The sequence below is a fragment of the Mya arenaria genome, chromosome 14 (genome assembly GCF_026914265.1).
Source record: "Mya arenaria isolate MELC-2E11 chromosome 14, ASM2691426v1".
In the NCBI taxonomy this organism is placed as follows: domain Eukaryota; kingdom Metazoa; phylum Mollusca; class Bivalvia; order Myida; family Myidae; genus Mya; species Mya arenaria.
Genome location: NC_069135.1, coordinates 47,842,974 through 47,858,467, shown reverse-complemented (window position 1 = coordinate 47,858,467; position 15,494 = coordinate 47,842,974). Strand labels below are relative to the sequence as shown.

Genomic DNA, 15,494 nt, shown 5'->3' with positions numbered 1-15,494 from the left:
ATATTGTAGGTGAAGCAGGTGAAGGACATCGTAGCCGATACTGTAGGTGAGGCAGGTGTAGGACAGCGCAACCGATACTGTGGGTGAAGCAGGTGTAGGACAGCGCAGCCGATACTGTAGGTGAAGCAGGTGTAGGACAGCGCACCAGATACTGTGGGTGAAGCAGGTGTAGGACAGGATTGCGAGGATGAATGGGTCTGAGCCGATTGAGAAGATAAATGGGTCTGAGCTGATTGAAAGGATGAATAAGTCTGACCCGATTGCGAGGATAAATGGGTCTGACCCGATTGAGAGGATGAATGGGTCTGCACTGATTGCAAGGATAAATGGGTCTCACCCGATTGAAAGGATGAATGGGTATGACCCGATTGAGAGGATGAATGGGTTTGCACTGATTGCAAGGATGAATGGGTCTCACCCAATTGAGAGGATGAATGGGCCTGACCCGATTGCGAGGACAAATGGGTCTGACCCGATTGCGAGGATGAATGGGTCTGACCCGATTGCGAGGATGAATTGGTCTGACCCGATTGTAATGATGAATTGGTCTCACCCGATTGAGAGGATGAATGGGTCTGATCTGATTGCAAGGATGAATGGGTCTGACCCGATTGAGAGGATGAATGGGTCTGACCCGATTGCAAGGATGAATGGGTCTGACCCGATTGCGAGGATGAATGGGTCTGACCCGATTGCAAGGATGGATGGGTCTGACCCGATAGCGAGGATGAATGGGTCTGACCCGATTGCGAGGATGAATTGGTCTCACCCGATTGCAATGATAAATTGGTCTCACCCGATTGAGAGGATGAATGGGTCTGACCTGATTGCAAGGATGAATGGGTCTGACCCAATCGTGATGGTGAATGAGTCTGACCAGATTGTGAAGATGAATGGGTCTGACTTGATTAGCTCAACATCCCCAGGGTTAAACAATTGTTTAATATTCACGTATGGCGTTTGATACGTAAGGTGTTTGCAACATACGGTGTATTGCACGTATGACGTTTGACACGTAAGGCGTTTGCAACGTACGGTGTATAGCACGTATGACGTTTGACACGTAAGGCGTATGCAACGTACGGTGTATAGCACGTATGACGTTTGACACGTAAGGCGTATGCAACGTACGGTGTATTGCACGTATGACGTTTGACACGTAAGGCGTATGCAACGTACGGTGTATTGCACGTATGACGTTTGACACGTAAGGCGTATGCAACGTACGGTGTATTGCACGTATGGCGTTTGACACGTAAGGCGTATGCAACGTACGGTGTATTGCACGTATGGCGTTTGACACGTAAGGCGTATGCAACGTACGGTGTATTGCACGTATGGCGTTTGACACGTAAGGCGTATGCAACGTACGGTGTATTGCACGTATGGCGTTTGACACGTAAGGCGTATGCAACGTACGGTTTATAGCACGTATGACGTTTGACACGTAAGGCGTATGCAGCGTACGGCGTATTGCACGTATGGCGTTTGACACGTTGGGCGTATGCAACGTACGGCGTATTGCACGTATGGCGTTTGACACGTTGGGCGTTTGCAACGTACGGCGTATAGCACGTATGGCGTTTGACACGTAGGGCGTATGCAACGTACGGCGTATTGCACGTATGGCGTTTGACACGTAAGGCGTATGCAACGTACGGTTTATAGCACGTATGGCGTTTGACACGTAAGGCGTATGCAGCGTACGGCGTATTGCACGTATGGCGTTTGACACGTAAGGCGTATGCAGCGTACGGCGTATAGCACGTATGGCGTTTGACACGTAAGGCGTATGCAGCGTACGGTGTATTGCACGTATGACGTTTGACACGTAAGGCGTATGCAGCGTACGGTGTATTGCACGTATGACGTTTGACACGTAAGGCGTATGCAGCGTACGGTTTATAGCACGTATGACGTTTGACACGTAGGGCGTATGCAGCGTACGGTGTATAGCACGTATGACGTTTGACACGTAGGGCGTATGCAGCGTACGGTGTATAGCACGTATGACGTTTGACACGTAAGGCGTATGCAACGTACGGTGTATTGCACGTATGACGTTTGACCCGTAAGGCGTATGCAACGTACGGTGTATAGCACGTATGACGTTTGACACGTAAGGCGTATGCAGCGTACGGTGTATAGCACGTATGACGTTTGACACGTAGGGCGTATGCAGCGTACGGTTTATAGCACGTATGACGTTTGACACGTAAGTCGTATGCAGCGTACGGTGTATAGCACGTATGACGTTTGACACGTAGGGCGTATGCAGCGTACGGTGTATAGCACGTATGACGTTTGACACGTAAGGCGTATGCAACGTACGGTGTATAGCACGTATGACGTTTGACACGTTAGGCGTATGCAACGTACGGTGTATAGCACGTATGACGTTTGACACGTAAGGCGTATGCAACGTACGGTGTATAGCACGTATGACGTTTGACACGTAAGGCGTATGCAACGTACGGTGTATTGCACGTATGACGTTTGACACGTAAGGCGTATGCAACGTACGGTGTATTGCACGTATTGCGTTTGACACGTAAGGCGTATGCAACGTACGGTGTATATCACGTATGGCGTTTGACACGTAAGGCGTATGCAACGTACGGTGTATATCACGTATGGCGTTTGACACGTAAGGCGTATGCAACGTACGGTGTATATCACGTATGGCGTTTGACACGTAAGGCGTATGCAACGTACGGTGTATATCACGTATGGCGTTTGACACGTAAGGCGTATGCAACGTACGGTGTATATCACGTATGGCGTTTGACACGTAAGGCGTATGCAACGTACGGTGTATATCACGTATGGCGTTTGACACGTAAGGCGTATGCAACGTACGGTGTATTGCACGTATTGCGTTTGACACGTATGGCACGAATGATATCTTTTGTAGGTTTTATGGTCATTACCAGATATGATCGAAACATGTATGGTATTCTTCATATAACTATTTTCATATATTTAACTGTTAATTCTGAAATTACTGAATTAATTCGCCCGTGTTTCTATCCATCCTATTTGCAATATCAACAGATATGTAGTTGACTTAAGTGTACATCGTAATATGTAGCAGAGCACTTAGGGATTCTTAGTTTGACATGTAAACTATTTCAACATATCAAGACAAAAAAATCCTTTATATGTAAATTGATTTCAGATATCAAATGTAAAATCATATTAATTTTCAGTTTGCACATACACAAGCATGCTTAAAAATAAAAATTGTATAAAATATTGTATGGTTGATGTTTAAAAGTATTCACAGAGAGTTTAGGACGGAATGATGCAATACAACAAACTAATCTAAATATATACCGACACTTGTATTGTACTTTCCAATAAAATGCAATCTTATCAGATGAAACACAATAACTTAACATCCATTTTGTCGATTTTATATTGGAAATATGTGTATATAAAACATGAACATGAAATGTCCTCTCATTTTCTGTTATATGAATGTTCTTCCAACTTCGCTAATTGTCTAACCGATCAGTTTTTCTTGAAGGCGTGGAACAGACCCCCGCAGGATTCGCATAGCGGGTCAAGACAACAGGATACACACAGGGTCCAGAGCTTCTTATAACAGCCGCAGCAGATATCAAGGTATTTGAAGTAGGGTGTGAAGCACCAGATGTGGCAGAACGAAATCTGGGCGAAGCTACAAGCCCATTGAGCGGCAAGGCATATTCCACAGAGGAGCGTGGAAATCTTGTAACATAAACCTTTCCAGCAGCTGAAACAAGTGTAAGAAAGCTTCCACACACAGTCGATAGAGTGGGTACCCTCGGGCTCGGCTATAACATCCTCGAATCGGCACTGAAATAACGGAGATGTTGATAGCATACATTATTTTTGTGGGTTTTTTTAATTGCTTCCTCTGTTATGTACCAATAGTGTAGTAAATTATTCCTCAATCTAACATCTTTTTAATGTTACTTTAACAATTCAACAAGCGAAAAAGGTAAAAATTTAACAAGCTTCGAGTATAAACATAGACATATTAATTTCTTGAAATGCCAAATACCTGAAGATGATCGTTGATCTGGTTGGGGTCTCTGTTAATGAGATCTACGTCAGACATATTGGACAGTGAACGTTCTCTTCAGAAGAAATCAAAGATATTCCTCACTCATTCAGCCACAAAATGATGACTGAACTTATGGGAGGTCCCTATAAATGCTTCAAGCAAGCTTATCAGCAGGGTAAAATACTTTTTATCATTGCCAATGATTTAAAGTTTATCACGTGTGGATCAAATATTTTTTGAAAAAAACTTCGTCTTGTTCCTTATCAACATGCTTTTTTCTTTAAACAGGATAGGTTTAATCAAGCTATTCGTCAATGTTCGTACGCATTTTTGCAGTATTCCTTTTATCCATATTTCATTTACTTGTTCGTTCATTCGTTCGTTCATTCGGTCGGTCTGTCGGTTGTTCGGTCGGTCGGTCGGTCAGTCAGTCAGCCAGTCAGTCAATCGGTCAATCGGTCAATCAGACAGTCAAGACATCAATTTTTTGCTTGCAATTCCCTTATTCAATTAAACAATAATGACGGCAAATAGATACATATATTTAGAACAAGAAGCTGAAGAAATACATCTACTGACTGTCCACCTTTCAATAACCTGAGTTTAATTTTTCCTCAAACAAGACGGAGTTATAGAAGGAAGAAAACAGCGCAGACGAGAAGTAGATATCATGGACAACAAAATAAGGATAATTATAGAGATCACTATTGAAAAGGCAATATTAAATTAGTTTTACTGAAAAGCTGACTCTGGTAACTTCCAACAATGAAACTATTGTAGAATGCCAAAAAGAAAATTAAAGCTGCACTCTCACAGATTGAAAATTTTGACAACTTTGTTTTTTTGTCTTGGAATGAGACAATTTATGCAAAAATGCATGTAACCAGTCATATAGGACTGCTGACAAAACATTAGTTTGCAGAATTTTATATTAAGTTCAAAAAATGATGTTTTATGCATTTTTCTTAAACTGTAAGTAACGGTTTTAGCCATAAAACATTAATTTTGGAAAGGAAATATAATAATCTGCTATCTGATTATTTGTCATCAGCAGCCTTTTATCACTGGTTTGCAGATATTTACGCAAAAAAAAATGCTCATTCCAACACAAAAAAAATAAAAAGTTGTAAAAATGGTAAATCTGTGAGAGTGCAGCTTTAAAATCTTTGACAAGTTTGGACTTGAGTGAAATCTCCTACTTTTGTTAATTATTAAGTAACATTCAGGTACTAATACAAGTAAACATAATCTTATCCAAAAGTAGAAGTTTGTAAATGAAGCTAATTTTAAAAATGAACAATGGTCAATGCTCAAGTTCTTAGTTATGCAAACATGCGGGCTAAATTAAGGTAAATATTCTAGTATTGAAAGTTTTGGTCGACAAACTACCACTTTTCCGGTAATATATTTGTATACTTTTTTGAGTTTCAATAGACAGGTGAATGTAATTGCTGTTCTGTTTGCTCTTTTTGTTTGCAGCTTCCAGTGACCAATGGTCAACACATCTCGGACAGGCTGGTCACTCATGGATACAAGACCGTATATAAGAAAAAAATGGCCCTTTTTTATTCACTTTTCTGACACTTTGTCCTTAAGCTACATCTAGGAAATTTAAAACGGAATTTATTCAAAATGGCCGACGCTTTGGATTTAATCAACAGAGATCCGAACAACATTAACAATCATTTACAGGTACTTAAAAAAGCTAACTGTTTTTATTTTTATTTTGAATTTACCTCTTTTACCAAGCTATTGATCTGAAAGAACGAGGAATTCAGCGCGTTTGCTTTCCATTTTTCGCCATGAGATTCTCAGTAATTTTAAGTGGTGTATTTTACTGAACAACTTTAAAGTAATTGATATTTCATAGGTTTAAAGCTTCACTCTCACAGACTGAACGTTCTGACATTTTTAAAAAAAAAAAAAAATTGTCTTGGAACAAGCCATTTTATTTGAAAATGCATGAAAACTAGTTCATTAAGACTGCTGACAAAAATTCGGAACGCAGATTTTCATATTTAAGTTCAAAAATTGATGTTTTATGCATTTTTCTTAAACCTTGTAACGGTTTAACACATAAAACATTAATTTTTGAACAGAAATATGAAAATCTGCGATCTGACCTTTTGCCAGCAGTTATATATCACTAGTTTGCATATATTTACACAAATATTGGCTCATTCCAAGACAAAAATGAAAAAGTTGTCAAAACGGTAAATCTGTGAAAGTGTAGCTTTAAGAAAATATCAGTTTTATTTTTACTGAGCATAGATTGGTCCTTCATCATTATAAGAAAATACCCAATATAACAGTAATATTGAAATACTGGTGCGGAAATCAGAGTCTATTAACTCAATGTTAATAGTATTGTTCCATCGCTACTTCCAGTGCCAGTTTGAAGATGTGTTTGCCGAGCCCGAGGGTACCCACTCCATTGACTGCGTCTGGAAGCTGTCATACACTTGCTTCACTTGCTGGAAGGGCCTCTGCTACAAGATTTACACGATCTTGTGTGGCATGTGTATAGCCGCGGGATGGGGCTGTCAGTTTGCGGAGCTGTCATTCTACCACATTTGGTTTTTCACTCCTTGTCTGAAGATGTGCGACATCAACTGCGGCTTCCTCAAGCTTTGCTACACCAAATGCATTGACTGCTGCATTGAGCCGTGCTGTGTCGCATGTGGAATGCTCTTCCACCAATTTAAAAAATAATTGATGACAAGACAAAACTAAGGAAAAACAATCAAAGTATTAACAAAAGTAAAAAACAAATATCCTACTTTGGTATTTGATTCTGTGAAACAATTTCAAAATAGGAACAACACCATCTCCGTTTTATTATTTTAATTGCTAAAATTTCGTTCTTAGTTTGTGAGTTTCTGGATTGTGACTTGTATACTGGTGATATAGTGAACATGTTGCGGAAATAAACAACATTTAGATTGAAAAAGAAGTGTACCAACGAACTACTGTGATATTCACTGTTTTTTTTTTTATATTGTTCGTAATAAAAACTTCAAAACTTAAATTTGGTGTTCAAATGATTTTTTTTATTATATGCTCTCCGCCGATTCATAGAGATTTATAAGTGAAATGATAAATGATATGTCATTGTTTCAAATAGTGAAATATTAGTTTCGATATTTTCACTGTTTTGAAATTCTAGCCCGTTCTCACATCCAAACGTCAGCGCACACAGGGCTGGCACACACTTTCAAAAACAATGACTTGAATCAGTGAAATAATAAATGACATTTCATTGTTTCAAACAGTGAAATATTATTTTCGATATTTTCACTGTTTTGAAATTCTAGCCCGCTCTCACTTTCAAACGTCAGCGCGCACAGGGCTGGGACACACTTTCAAAGAAAATGACTATACGTTCGCATACATCTTTTCTTTTAAAAGCTACACTTAAATGTCATTTTGAATTCTTTTAGATATATGATAAAAAAGGCCATAAATAATAAGTGTAAGATGGCAAAATATTTCACCTCGTAAACATCGATCTTAAACCCACAAACAATTATCCTCAATATATTACCAGGACTCTGAATTTTATATTGAGATTACCAGGCCCCAATATCACGAAAATACTTAAGTCAAATCTCAATCTCAACTCATTTTTCCACATTACAGTATGACATTATTAAAAATTACTAAAGTTTTACTATTCTAAAAAGCACATTCTCACATGCATTATGTTGATTAACATGATTGTTCAATATTCTAAAAAAAAATCAACAGCACAAAATGTACTTGAGTAAAACTCAAAAATAATAAATTGGACTCAAGTACAATTTTTGCTCTCATTTTTTTGTTCAATAAAATATTGACCAAATCAACATATTAATGAATGAGAGAATGCGATTTTAAAAAGGGTAAAACAATTATCATTTTGAATCATATGGTGCTGTAATTTGATAAAACGAGTTGAGACTGAGATTGATATTTGACTTGAGTATTTTTGTGATATTGAGATAACTGATGTTCATTAAGTACGAACCGGTCGGCGTTATGATGCCATTTTTATAATTTGATTGTTGCAATTTGATTGGACAAACGTGACGTCAGTTATCAATGGTATGCTACGTTGCAACAATCCGCCGTCCCTTTTCAAACACGATAAAGGCCATTTAGAGATTTCTCTTTTGTATTTTATCCGAAGTCGTCATAGCCTTCGTCCTGCATTAACGCACGAAATATACGAATCAACCTTTAAAAACATGGTATTGCCAGCGTTCAAAGGTCAGCTCATTTAAATATATCAAACACATCTTTAAGATTTTAATGTACACGATTGTTAACTTTACAAATGTTTTCCGTACAATTAATGACACATAAATGTACACATCAAATCTCTGTTTTCGGTATACGGTAATTGAAGCAGGAATGAATTTCACACTACTGCGAATTGGACCTTACTGGCTTGATCAAACAACTCAAGATTAGAATAAAATTGATCATTAAACATCACTTAAAGATGATTCAATCCAATCGCTGACATTGAAGGATTTCTGTTAAACAAACGAGCAAACTAGCCACTTAATGATATTCATTTTTAAACAAGTGTGCAAATAACGATATCAAACCTAATTAAAGTCACGCTCCGTGTTCATAGCAAATATTTGGCCCCATTGCTACCAATCAGGTTCTTCCAAAGTCTCGAATTCCATGGTTACATGGGAATTTATCTTAATATAAAATCAGGGTTCTCGAGCGCTTCCGTCCATAGCGCCTGGATATCAGCTCTGGTTCCAAGTTTATTTCTGAAGAAATACCAACAAGGCAAAGAACAATGGCTGACGCACTGGATCTTATCAACAGGGACCCTAATGGCATCAACGGCCACATTCAGGTAATAATAATAGAATAACCGTAATCATTAACAAGAACCACGTAATATAATATAAATAATACTTGAAATACATGAAAAATGAAAAATATAAGAAAGGGAAGCATGAAGCTTATAGCAAAATATTTATTTTACACCTTTACATATCAATGCCATTCTAATTCAAAAAGAAGAAATGCGCGTATGGACTTAAATGAATGGCTGAAAGACGATCGTTTATTTTCTACGAGTCGTACTTAATTTCCTGCGAAAATGTATTGGTCGAGTGGGGACCAAGGCGACCTTACTAAGTTGTTATGGATCTTGTTTTAAGATGAAATAAGATCCAACAATTTCAACCCAAAACTACATTTCTTTATTTTTGTTTTTGTTTTTATAGTGTCAATTCGAAGATGTTCTAGCTGAACCCGAGGGTACCCACTCCATCGACTGTGTCTGGAAGCTGTCATACACTTGCTTTAACTGCTGGAAGGGTCTCTGCTACAAGATCTCCACGCTCCTCTGTGGTATTTGTATCGCGGCGTATTGGGGATGTGAGTTCGCCGGGGTCTCCTTCTCGCACGTGTGGTTCATGACACCATGCCTGAAGCTTTTCCAGATCAACTGTGGGCTCTGCAAAAACGTGTACACCCAGTGTATCAGCTGCTGTATCGAGCCCTGCTGTGTTGCCTGTGGACAACTTTTCCATCATTTCAAGAAGTAACCAGGAGTTTATTGAAATTGTGCGCAACATCGAATGCCGATTTGGAAGGTCATCATATGTCGCTTTGGGACTTTTGTTACATAGCTGGCCAGGATACTCATACTGATTTTTGTAACGTGTTTTTCTATTCCGTCCACGTTGTTTTTTTTGTGTGTGTGATATCATGATGGATATTTAATTGGATTGGCAAATCGTGCTTCAATAAAAACAAATACAAATGGGATTTTTGGAACTTTTGATCATTTTTTCTGAATAATTGAGTAAAACATAGCAATGATATTTCTACATGGTATACTGTGATATTTAATTAATGTGTATGTATATTCTTTAAACATACTGTTGTTATTTATAATAAAACTCCTACCCTTTATGGTGTTTAGCTCTTTGTCATTAGTTGACAATCTCCGTTTAAAGCTGCACTCTCACAGATTAAACGTTTTGAGAACTTCTATTTATTTTTTTTGTCTTGGAACAAGGAATTTTTTTTTAGAAAATGCACGGAAACAAGTGATATAAGATTGCTGACAAAAACTGAGATCGCAGGTTATCATATTTATGTTCAAAACTGGAGAATTTATGCATTTTTAAAGCGTAATGTACGCCTTTAACCACAAATCATTATATTTCAAGCGTAAATATGAAAAACTGCGATCTGAGTTTATGTCAGCAGGCTTATATCACTGGTTTTCAGATACCAACGCAAAAGATGCATGGAGTTGTCGAATGGGTCATTTCAAGACAAAAATAAAAGTTGACAAAACGGTAAATCATTGAGAGTGCAAATTTAAATCCATTAATGGACAAAGTTACTCTTAAGGATGGTATTGTTGTAATAATACAACAGAATGTACAGAGACAAGCCCAGTGGATAACACATAGTACTCCGATATAAACTTATTTGCCCAGTTGCTGAAACGGATACAAACTGACTTGCCCAGTTGCCGTAACGGATAAGAACTGACTTGCCAAGTAGCCGTAACGGATAAGAACTGACTTGCAAAGTAGCCGTAAAGGATAAGAACTGACTTGTCCAGTAGCCGTAACGGATAAGACATGACTTGCCAAGTAGCCGTAACGGATAGGAACTGACTTGTCAAGTAGCCGTAACGGATAAGAACTGACTTGTCCAGTAGCCGTAACGGATAAGACATGACTTGCCAAGTAGCCGTAACGGATAAGAACTGACTTGTCAAGTAGCCGTAACGGATAAGAACTGACTTGTCCAGTAGCCGTAACGGATAAGAACTGACTTGCCAAGTAGCCGTAACGGATAAGAACTGACTTGCCAAGTAACTGTAACGGATAAGAACTGACTTGCCAAGTAGCCATAACGGATAAGAACTGACTTGCCCAGTTGCCGTAACGAATAAGAACTGACTTGCCAAGTAACTGTAACGGATAAGAACTGACTTGCCCAGTTGCCGTAACGAATAAGAACTGACTTGCCAAGTAGCCGTAACGGATAAGAACTGACTTGCCCAGTTGCCGTAACGAATAAGAACTGACTTGCCAAGTAACTGTAACGGATAAGAACTGACTTGCCAAGTAGCCGTAACGGATAAGAACTGACTTGCCCAGTTGCCGTAACGAATAATAACTGACTTGGCAAGTAACTGTAACGGATAAGAACTGACTTGTCCAGTTGCCGTAACGGATAAGACATGACTTGTCAAGTAGCCGTAACGGATAAGAACTGACTTGTCCAGTAGCCGTCACGGATAAGACATGACTTGCCAAGTAGCCGTAACGGATAAGAACTGACTTGCCAAGTAGCCGTAACGGATAAGAACTGACTTGCCCAGTTGCCGTAACGAATAAGAACTGACTTGCCAAGTAGCCGTAACGGATAAGAACTGACTTGCCCAGTTGCCGTAACGAATAAGAACTGACTTGCCAAGTAACTGTAACGGATAAGAACTGACTTGCCAAGTAGCCGTAACGGATAATAACTGACTTGCCAAGTAGCCGTAACGGATAAGAACTGACTTGCCAAGTAACTGTAACGGATAAGAACTGACTTGTCCAGTTGCCGTAACGGATAAGACATGACTTGTCAAGTAGCCGTAACGGATAAGAACTGACTTGTCCAGTAGCCGTCACGGATAAGAACTGACTTGGCAAGTAACTGTAACGGATAAGAACTGACTTGCCCAGTTGCCGTAACGAATAAGAACTGACTTGCCAAGTAGCCGTAACGGATAAGAACTGACTTGCCCAGTTGCCGTAACGAATAAGAACTGACTTGCCAAGTAACTGTAACGGATAAGAACTGACTTGCCCAGTTGCCGTAACGGATAAGAACTGACTTGCCCAGTTGCCGTAACGGAAAAGAACTGACTTGCCAAGTAGCCGTTATGGATGATTACTTTTTATTTAAAGAATCAGAACACTGTTCGACCCATGGCTTATATAATGGCTTTATGATTGACAGAACTAGTTACGAGCGTCGAATTAGCTTGCTCTTTATAAATTACAACCGAAAAAAAGTAGGAAAATAAATCAAAACTAGTTATTTGGTTATTTGACTAGGTACTCCCTAAACAAGATTTTAACAATACCCGTCCGAAATAGTTCTTTTTGGGCGTTTTTATTACAGTTTATTATATGAATATGATATTGACATAAAAAGTAAACTTTTACAATTTTGCACGCTTCTCCTCCCCCCACCCCCACCAATGAATCAGCTAGTGAGTGCATGCTGCTTTGCTAATCAGTTCACTATAGAGAAACATTATGTTTGCTTACGAACAGATACTTTTACACAAGTGTTGATGTAATATAAAGTGTTCACAATGGCAGAAAGTCTAAAATGGAAAGCCGCAGAAAATATACCAGTGGTAAATAGGGTTTCATTTAATTCATCCTTTTTCACTAAAATGTATTGTTATAAAACGTTATGTGTTTTACATTTTGTTATTGTTATCAACCATATCAATGTTCATCGAAAAGGAGTCAGCATGTCTTCATACCGTGACATTTCACGCAAACTTTCTTTCTGAGGAATGACAGCAATGCAGACAGACAGGCATATAACTTATTCGTACTCCTAAATAAGATTTACCACAATTGATAAAAATTGATTTGATATATCAAAAAGGATGAATAGATGTTAAAAATAAAGGTTCATATGAAGGCTACCATGTTTTATTTGAAATAAAGGTGCAGAAAACAGAGCCCGGAGCGTATCTTTGAGAAGGAGATGTAATTTGTACCCAAACACTGACCTTCAAGGCAGGCCCGGCGCTAATCTCCGAGAGGGAGATGTTATTTATACCCAAACACTGACCTTCAATGCATGCCCGGCGTGTATCTCTGAGAGGGAGGTGTAAGTTGTACCCAAACACTGACCTTCAAGGCAGGCCTGACGCGTATCTTTAAGAGGGAGATTAAGTTGTACCAAAACACTGACCTTCAAGGCAGGCCCGGCGCGTATCTTTGACTAGCTGGATATTTTTTTTGTTAAATTAACCAAACTATGAAATTCATATTTTCATATTTCTTTAAATTTAACGTTCAATTCATTGTTTATTTAAGGTTAAGTCAACAGTTGAAATTTGGTTTAAAACAAAGTGAATAGAAACATACCAATTATACCTATACAAATTTACTTTGCCTTCATAACTTAAGCAATCAAATATGTTGAACCATGTAAAAATCATTTGACACAAATCAAAGCTAAATAGCAAACAAAGATCACACGTTAGACAATGTCATACATTGCCTTTGCAAACAGATGTCCCCGCTTAAATACGAGCATCCCCGGACCCTGCGCATCAGTCGAAGGATTTTGTGTGAAGGAGAAGCACCAAACCAAGAACTATGGCCGACGCACTAGACCTGGTTAATAGGGACCCTAACAACATCAACGACCATCTTTCGGTACGTAAACCTTGACGATTTTACACATGTTTATACGTTTGATATACATATAGTTATTTATTCCCAATTTTGCAAATAATAACAAGAGAAAAGGTTATTAATTGCATTGTAGAAAAGAGGTTTCATACAAGCCAATGGCTTTCTCAGCAATTTTATATATCATATGTGTATGATGTAAATGTGTATTTGTTATAAAAAAATACTGTTTAAACCAAAGATGCAAACTCTTACTCCCAAAAAAGATTTACCACAATTAATACAATAGTTTTAATATACCGAAAAGGGTGCATAAATATCGAAAACAATGGTTCTTATGAAGGATACAGTGTTTACTTGCACGGAAAGGTGCAGAAGACACGGTATTTCTACCTTATGGGACAATAGTTGATCACTGTAGATCTTTTAGCACTCACCAATCATTTAATATTTGTGTGTTTTCAGCCATTAAATACATGGTTAAAATCTTGTTATCAGTAACTAATATTTTCTATAAATGCATTTTTTGAAAATAGTTAATAGGTTTTTCACTCAAAAAGTATGTTTGTAATGCATTTGTATATATTGATTTTGAATACGAGTGACACTTTAAGGTTATAAACCTGTATGGGATTCATGTTTCATTCAACTACAGTTGAACCCCGTTAGCTCGAACTCGCTTGGCTTGAATTCCTCACTAGCTCGAACTGAATGTAAATGACCGATTTCTTTATACTGAAAGTAAGCATTGCCGCTTCGCTCGAATGTTTTGAGGCTCGAGGTATTTTCGCCGGTCCCTAGGAGTTCGATACATATATATTCAAAATTTAAGGTAGGGTGTTAATGCAATGTGTTGTAATTTATTATACAGTTAAAAAAATCACAGCTATTCAAACAAAAATAAGCAATGTTATGTTTATTTTCAGTGTCAATTCGAGGATGTGTTGGCTGAACCCGAGGGCACACACAGTATCGACTGTGTATGGAAGCTGTCCTACACCTGCTTCAACCTGTGGAAGGGTCTTTGCTACAAGATCTCCACACTCCTCTGTGGTATCTGTATCGCCGCACAATGGGGCTGCCAGTTTGCCGAGGTCTCATTCTACCATGTCTGGTATTTCACACCTTGCTTCAAGATGATGGACCTGAACTGCGGCTGTCTCAAGAAGATCTGGCAACAGTGCATCGGCTGCTGCATGGAGCCGGTCTGTATGGCCTGTGGCATGCTCTTCCATCAGTTTAAAAAGTGAACGATCCATTCAGAGACGCCCTGCTTCCTTCTGCGCATATTTTCTTGATGTGATTAGAACGTTGACGCACGCGTAGTAATATGACCTAGTTTTGTGAAAACGGTCTTCATTATAAAGAATTGTGTTGTTAATAATTCTTAGATATAATAATAGGTAAAATAACAGTCTAGTTTTCATTTTCTTTACACCTGTCTTTATGATGAATGTGTTTTTAGTAAGTTTTTTATGTAAACGAGTAACATTCAGTACCGGCTTATGCACCAGTCATTTGTAACCACGGCCCCCAAGGTCCGGGGGTATATCGGGGATAGCCGGTGAAATGGGCCGTGTTTTTACCTTTCCGGTGGCCCCGCAGTGCCGGGTGAATGCGGTGGTTTTGTATTCGCGCCAAATATAGCGGGGAATGTGCCTTACTTAGGGTCCCTGGGGTTCGGGGGCATTTGGTGGGCTTTTTACCCGGGCTTGGCTGGACCGAAAGTCAAAGTCCCCGCTATTCCCCGGACCTAGAGGGGCCGTGGTTACAATTGACTAGTGCATTACTGTTGCCTTATTGTGATATTAAAAGATGTGTACCATTCTTTTGCTTGTATGTATGTTAAATGACATCGGCGCGCAATCTCCTTCATGTGTAATATACGTGACGATGGGCGAACTCAAATGATTCTGTGTACATACATGGCGGGATAAAGACTGGTAGAATAGGAGTGTCTGTGTTTGGGGCACAACATTGAGGACATGTGAGGTTTCCATAAGTCTTATTCTATGTTCCACTATGTGACC

General features: G+C 39.0%; 4 protein-coding genes across 4 annotated transcripts; 3 read left to right on the top strand and 1 right to left on the bottom strand.

The window, feature by feature from the left end:
• Positions 1-3,325: 3,325 nt before the first annotated feature.
• On the bottom strand, positions 3,326-4,167 carry LOC128218146 (caveolin-3-like). Its single transcript, XM_052925703.1, has 2 exons — positions 4,049-4,167; positions 3,326-3,840 (listed from the first exon to the last, which is right to left on the bottom strand). The coding sequence occupies exons 1-2, from the start codon at positions 4,103-4,105 to the stop codon at positions 3,514-3,516; spliced, it is 384 nt and encodes a 127-aa protein (XP_052781663.1). The 5' UTR covers positions 4,106-4,167; the 3' UTR covers positions 3,326-3,513.
• A 1,516-nt stretch (positions 4,168-5,683) lies between these two features.
• LOC128218367 (caveolin-3-like) lies at positions 5,684-6,763 on the top strand. Its single transcript, XM_052926025.1, has 2 exons — positions 5,684-5,743; positions 6,440-6,763. The coding sequence occupies exons 1-2, from the start codon at positions 5,684-5,686 to the stop codon at positions 6,761-6,763; spliced, it is 384 nt and encodes a 127-aa protein (XP_052781985.1).
• Positions 6,764-8,824: 2,061 nt separating this feature from the next.
• On the top strand, positions 8,825-9,870 carry LOC128218240 (caveolin-3-like). The gene is made up of 2 exons (XM_052925851.1): positions 8,825-8,909; positions 9,286-9,870. The coding sequence occupies exons 1-2, from the start codon at positions 8,850-8,852 to the stop codon at positions 9,607-9,609; spliced, it is 384 nt and encodes a 127-aa protein (XP_052781811.1). The 5' UTR covers positions 8,825-8,849; the 3' UTR covers positions 9,610-9,870.
• A 3,558-nt stretch (positions 9,871-13,428) lies between these two features.
• LOC128218320 (caveolin-3-like) lies at positions 13,429-14,714 on the top strand. Its single transcript, XM_052925971.1, has 2 exons — positions 13,429-13,488; positions 14,391-14,714. Exons 1-2 carry the CDS (start codon positions 13,429-13,431, stop codon positions 14,712-14,714), a joined length of 384 nt encoding a protein of 127 aa, XP_052781931.1.
• The last annotated feature ends 780 nt before the right edge of the window (positions 14,715-15,494 follow it).

What these genes read in the sequence shown, in the direction of transcription:
- LOC128218146 (XM_052925703.1), bottom strand. Translation starts at nt 4,105, where the DNA reads ATGTCTGACGTAGATCTCATTAACAGAGACCCCAACCAGATCAACGAT. An exon ending in AGATCAACGATCATCTTCAG is followed by an intron (nt 3,841 to 4,048) that starts GTATTTGGCATT and finishes CCGTTATTTCAG; the next exon opens with TGCCGATTCGAGGATGTTAT.
- LOC128218367 (XM_052926025.1), top strand. Translation starts at nt 5,684, where the DNA reads ATGGCCGACGCTTTGGATTTAATCAACAGAGATCCGAACAACATTAAC. An exon ending in ACATTAACAATCATTTACAG is followed by an intron (nt 5,744 to 6,439) that starts GTACTTAAAAAA and finishes CGCTACTTCCAG; the next exon opens with TGCCAGTTTGAAGATGTGTT.
- LOC128218240 (XM_052925851.1), top strand. Translation starts at nt 8,850, where the DNA reads ATGGCTGACGCACTGGATCTTATCAACAGGGACCCTAATGGCATCAAC. An exon ending in GCATCAACGGCCACATTCAG is followed by an intron (nt 8,910 to 9,285) that starts GTAATAATAATA and finishes TTGTTTTTATAG; the next exon opens with TGTCAATTCGAAGATGTTCT.
- LOC128218320 (XM_052925971.1), top strand. Translation starts at nt 13,429, where the DNA reads ATGGCCGACGCACTAGACCTGGTTAATAGGGACCCTAACAACATCAAC. An exon ending in ACATCAACGACCATCTTTCG is followed by an intron (nt 13,489 to 14,390) that starts GTACGTAAACCT and finishes GTTTATTTTCAG; the next exon opens with TGTCAATTCGAGGATGTGTT.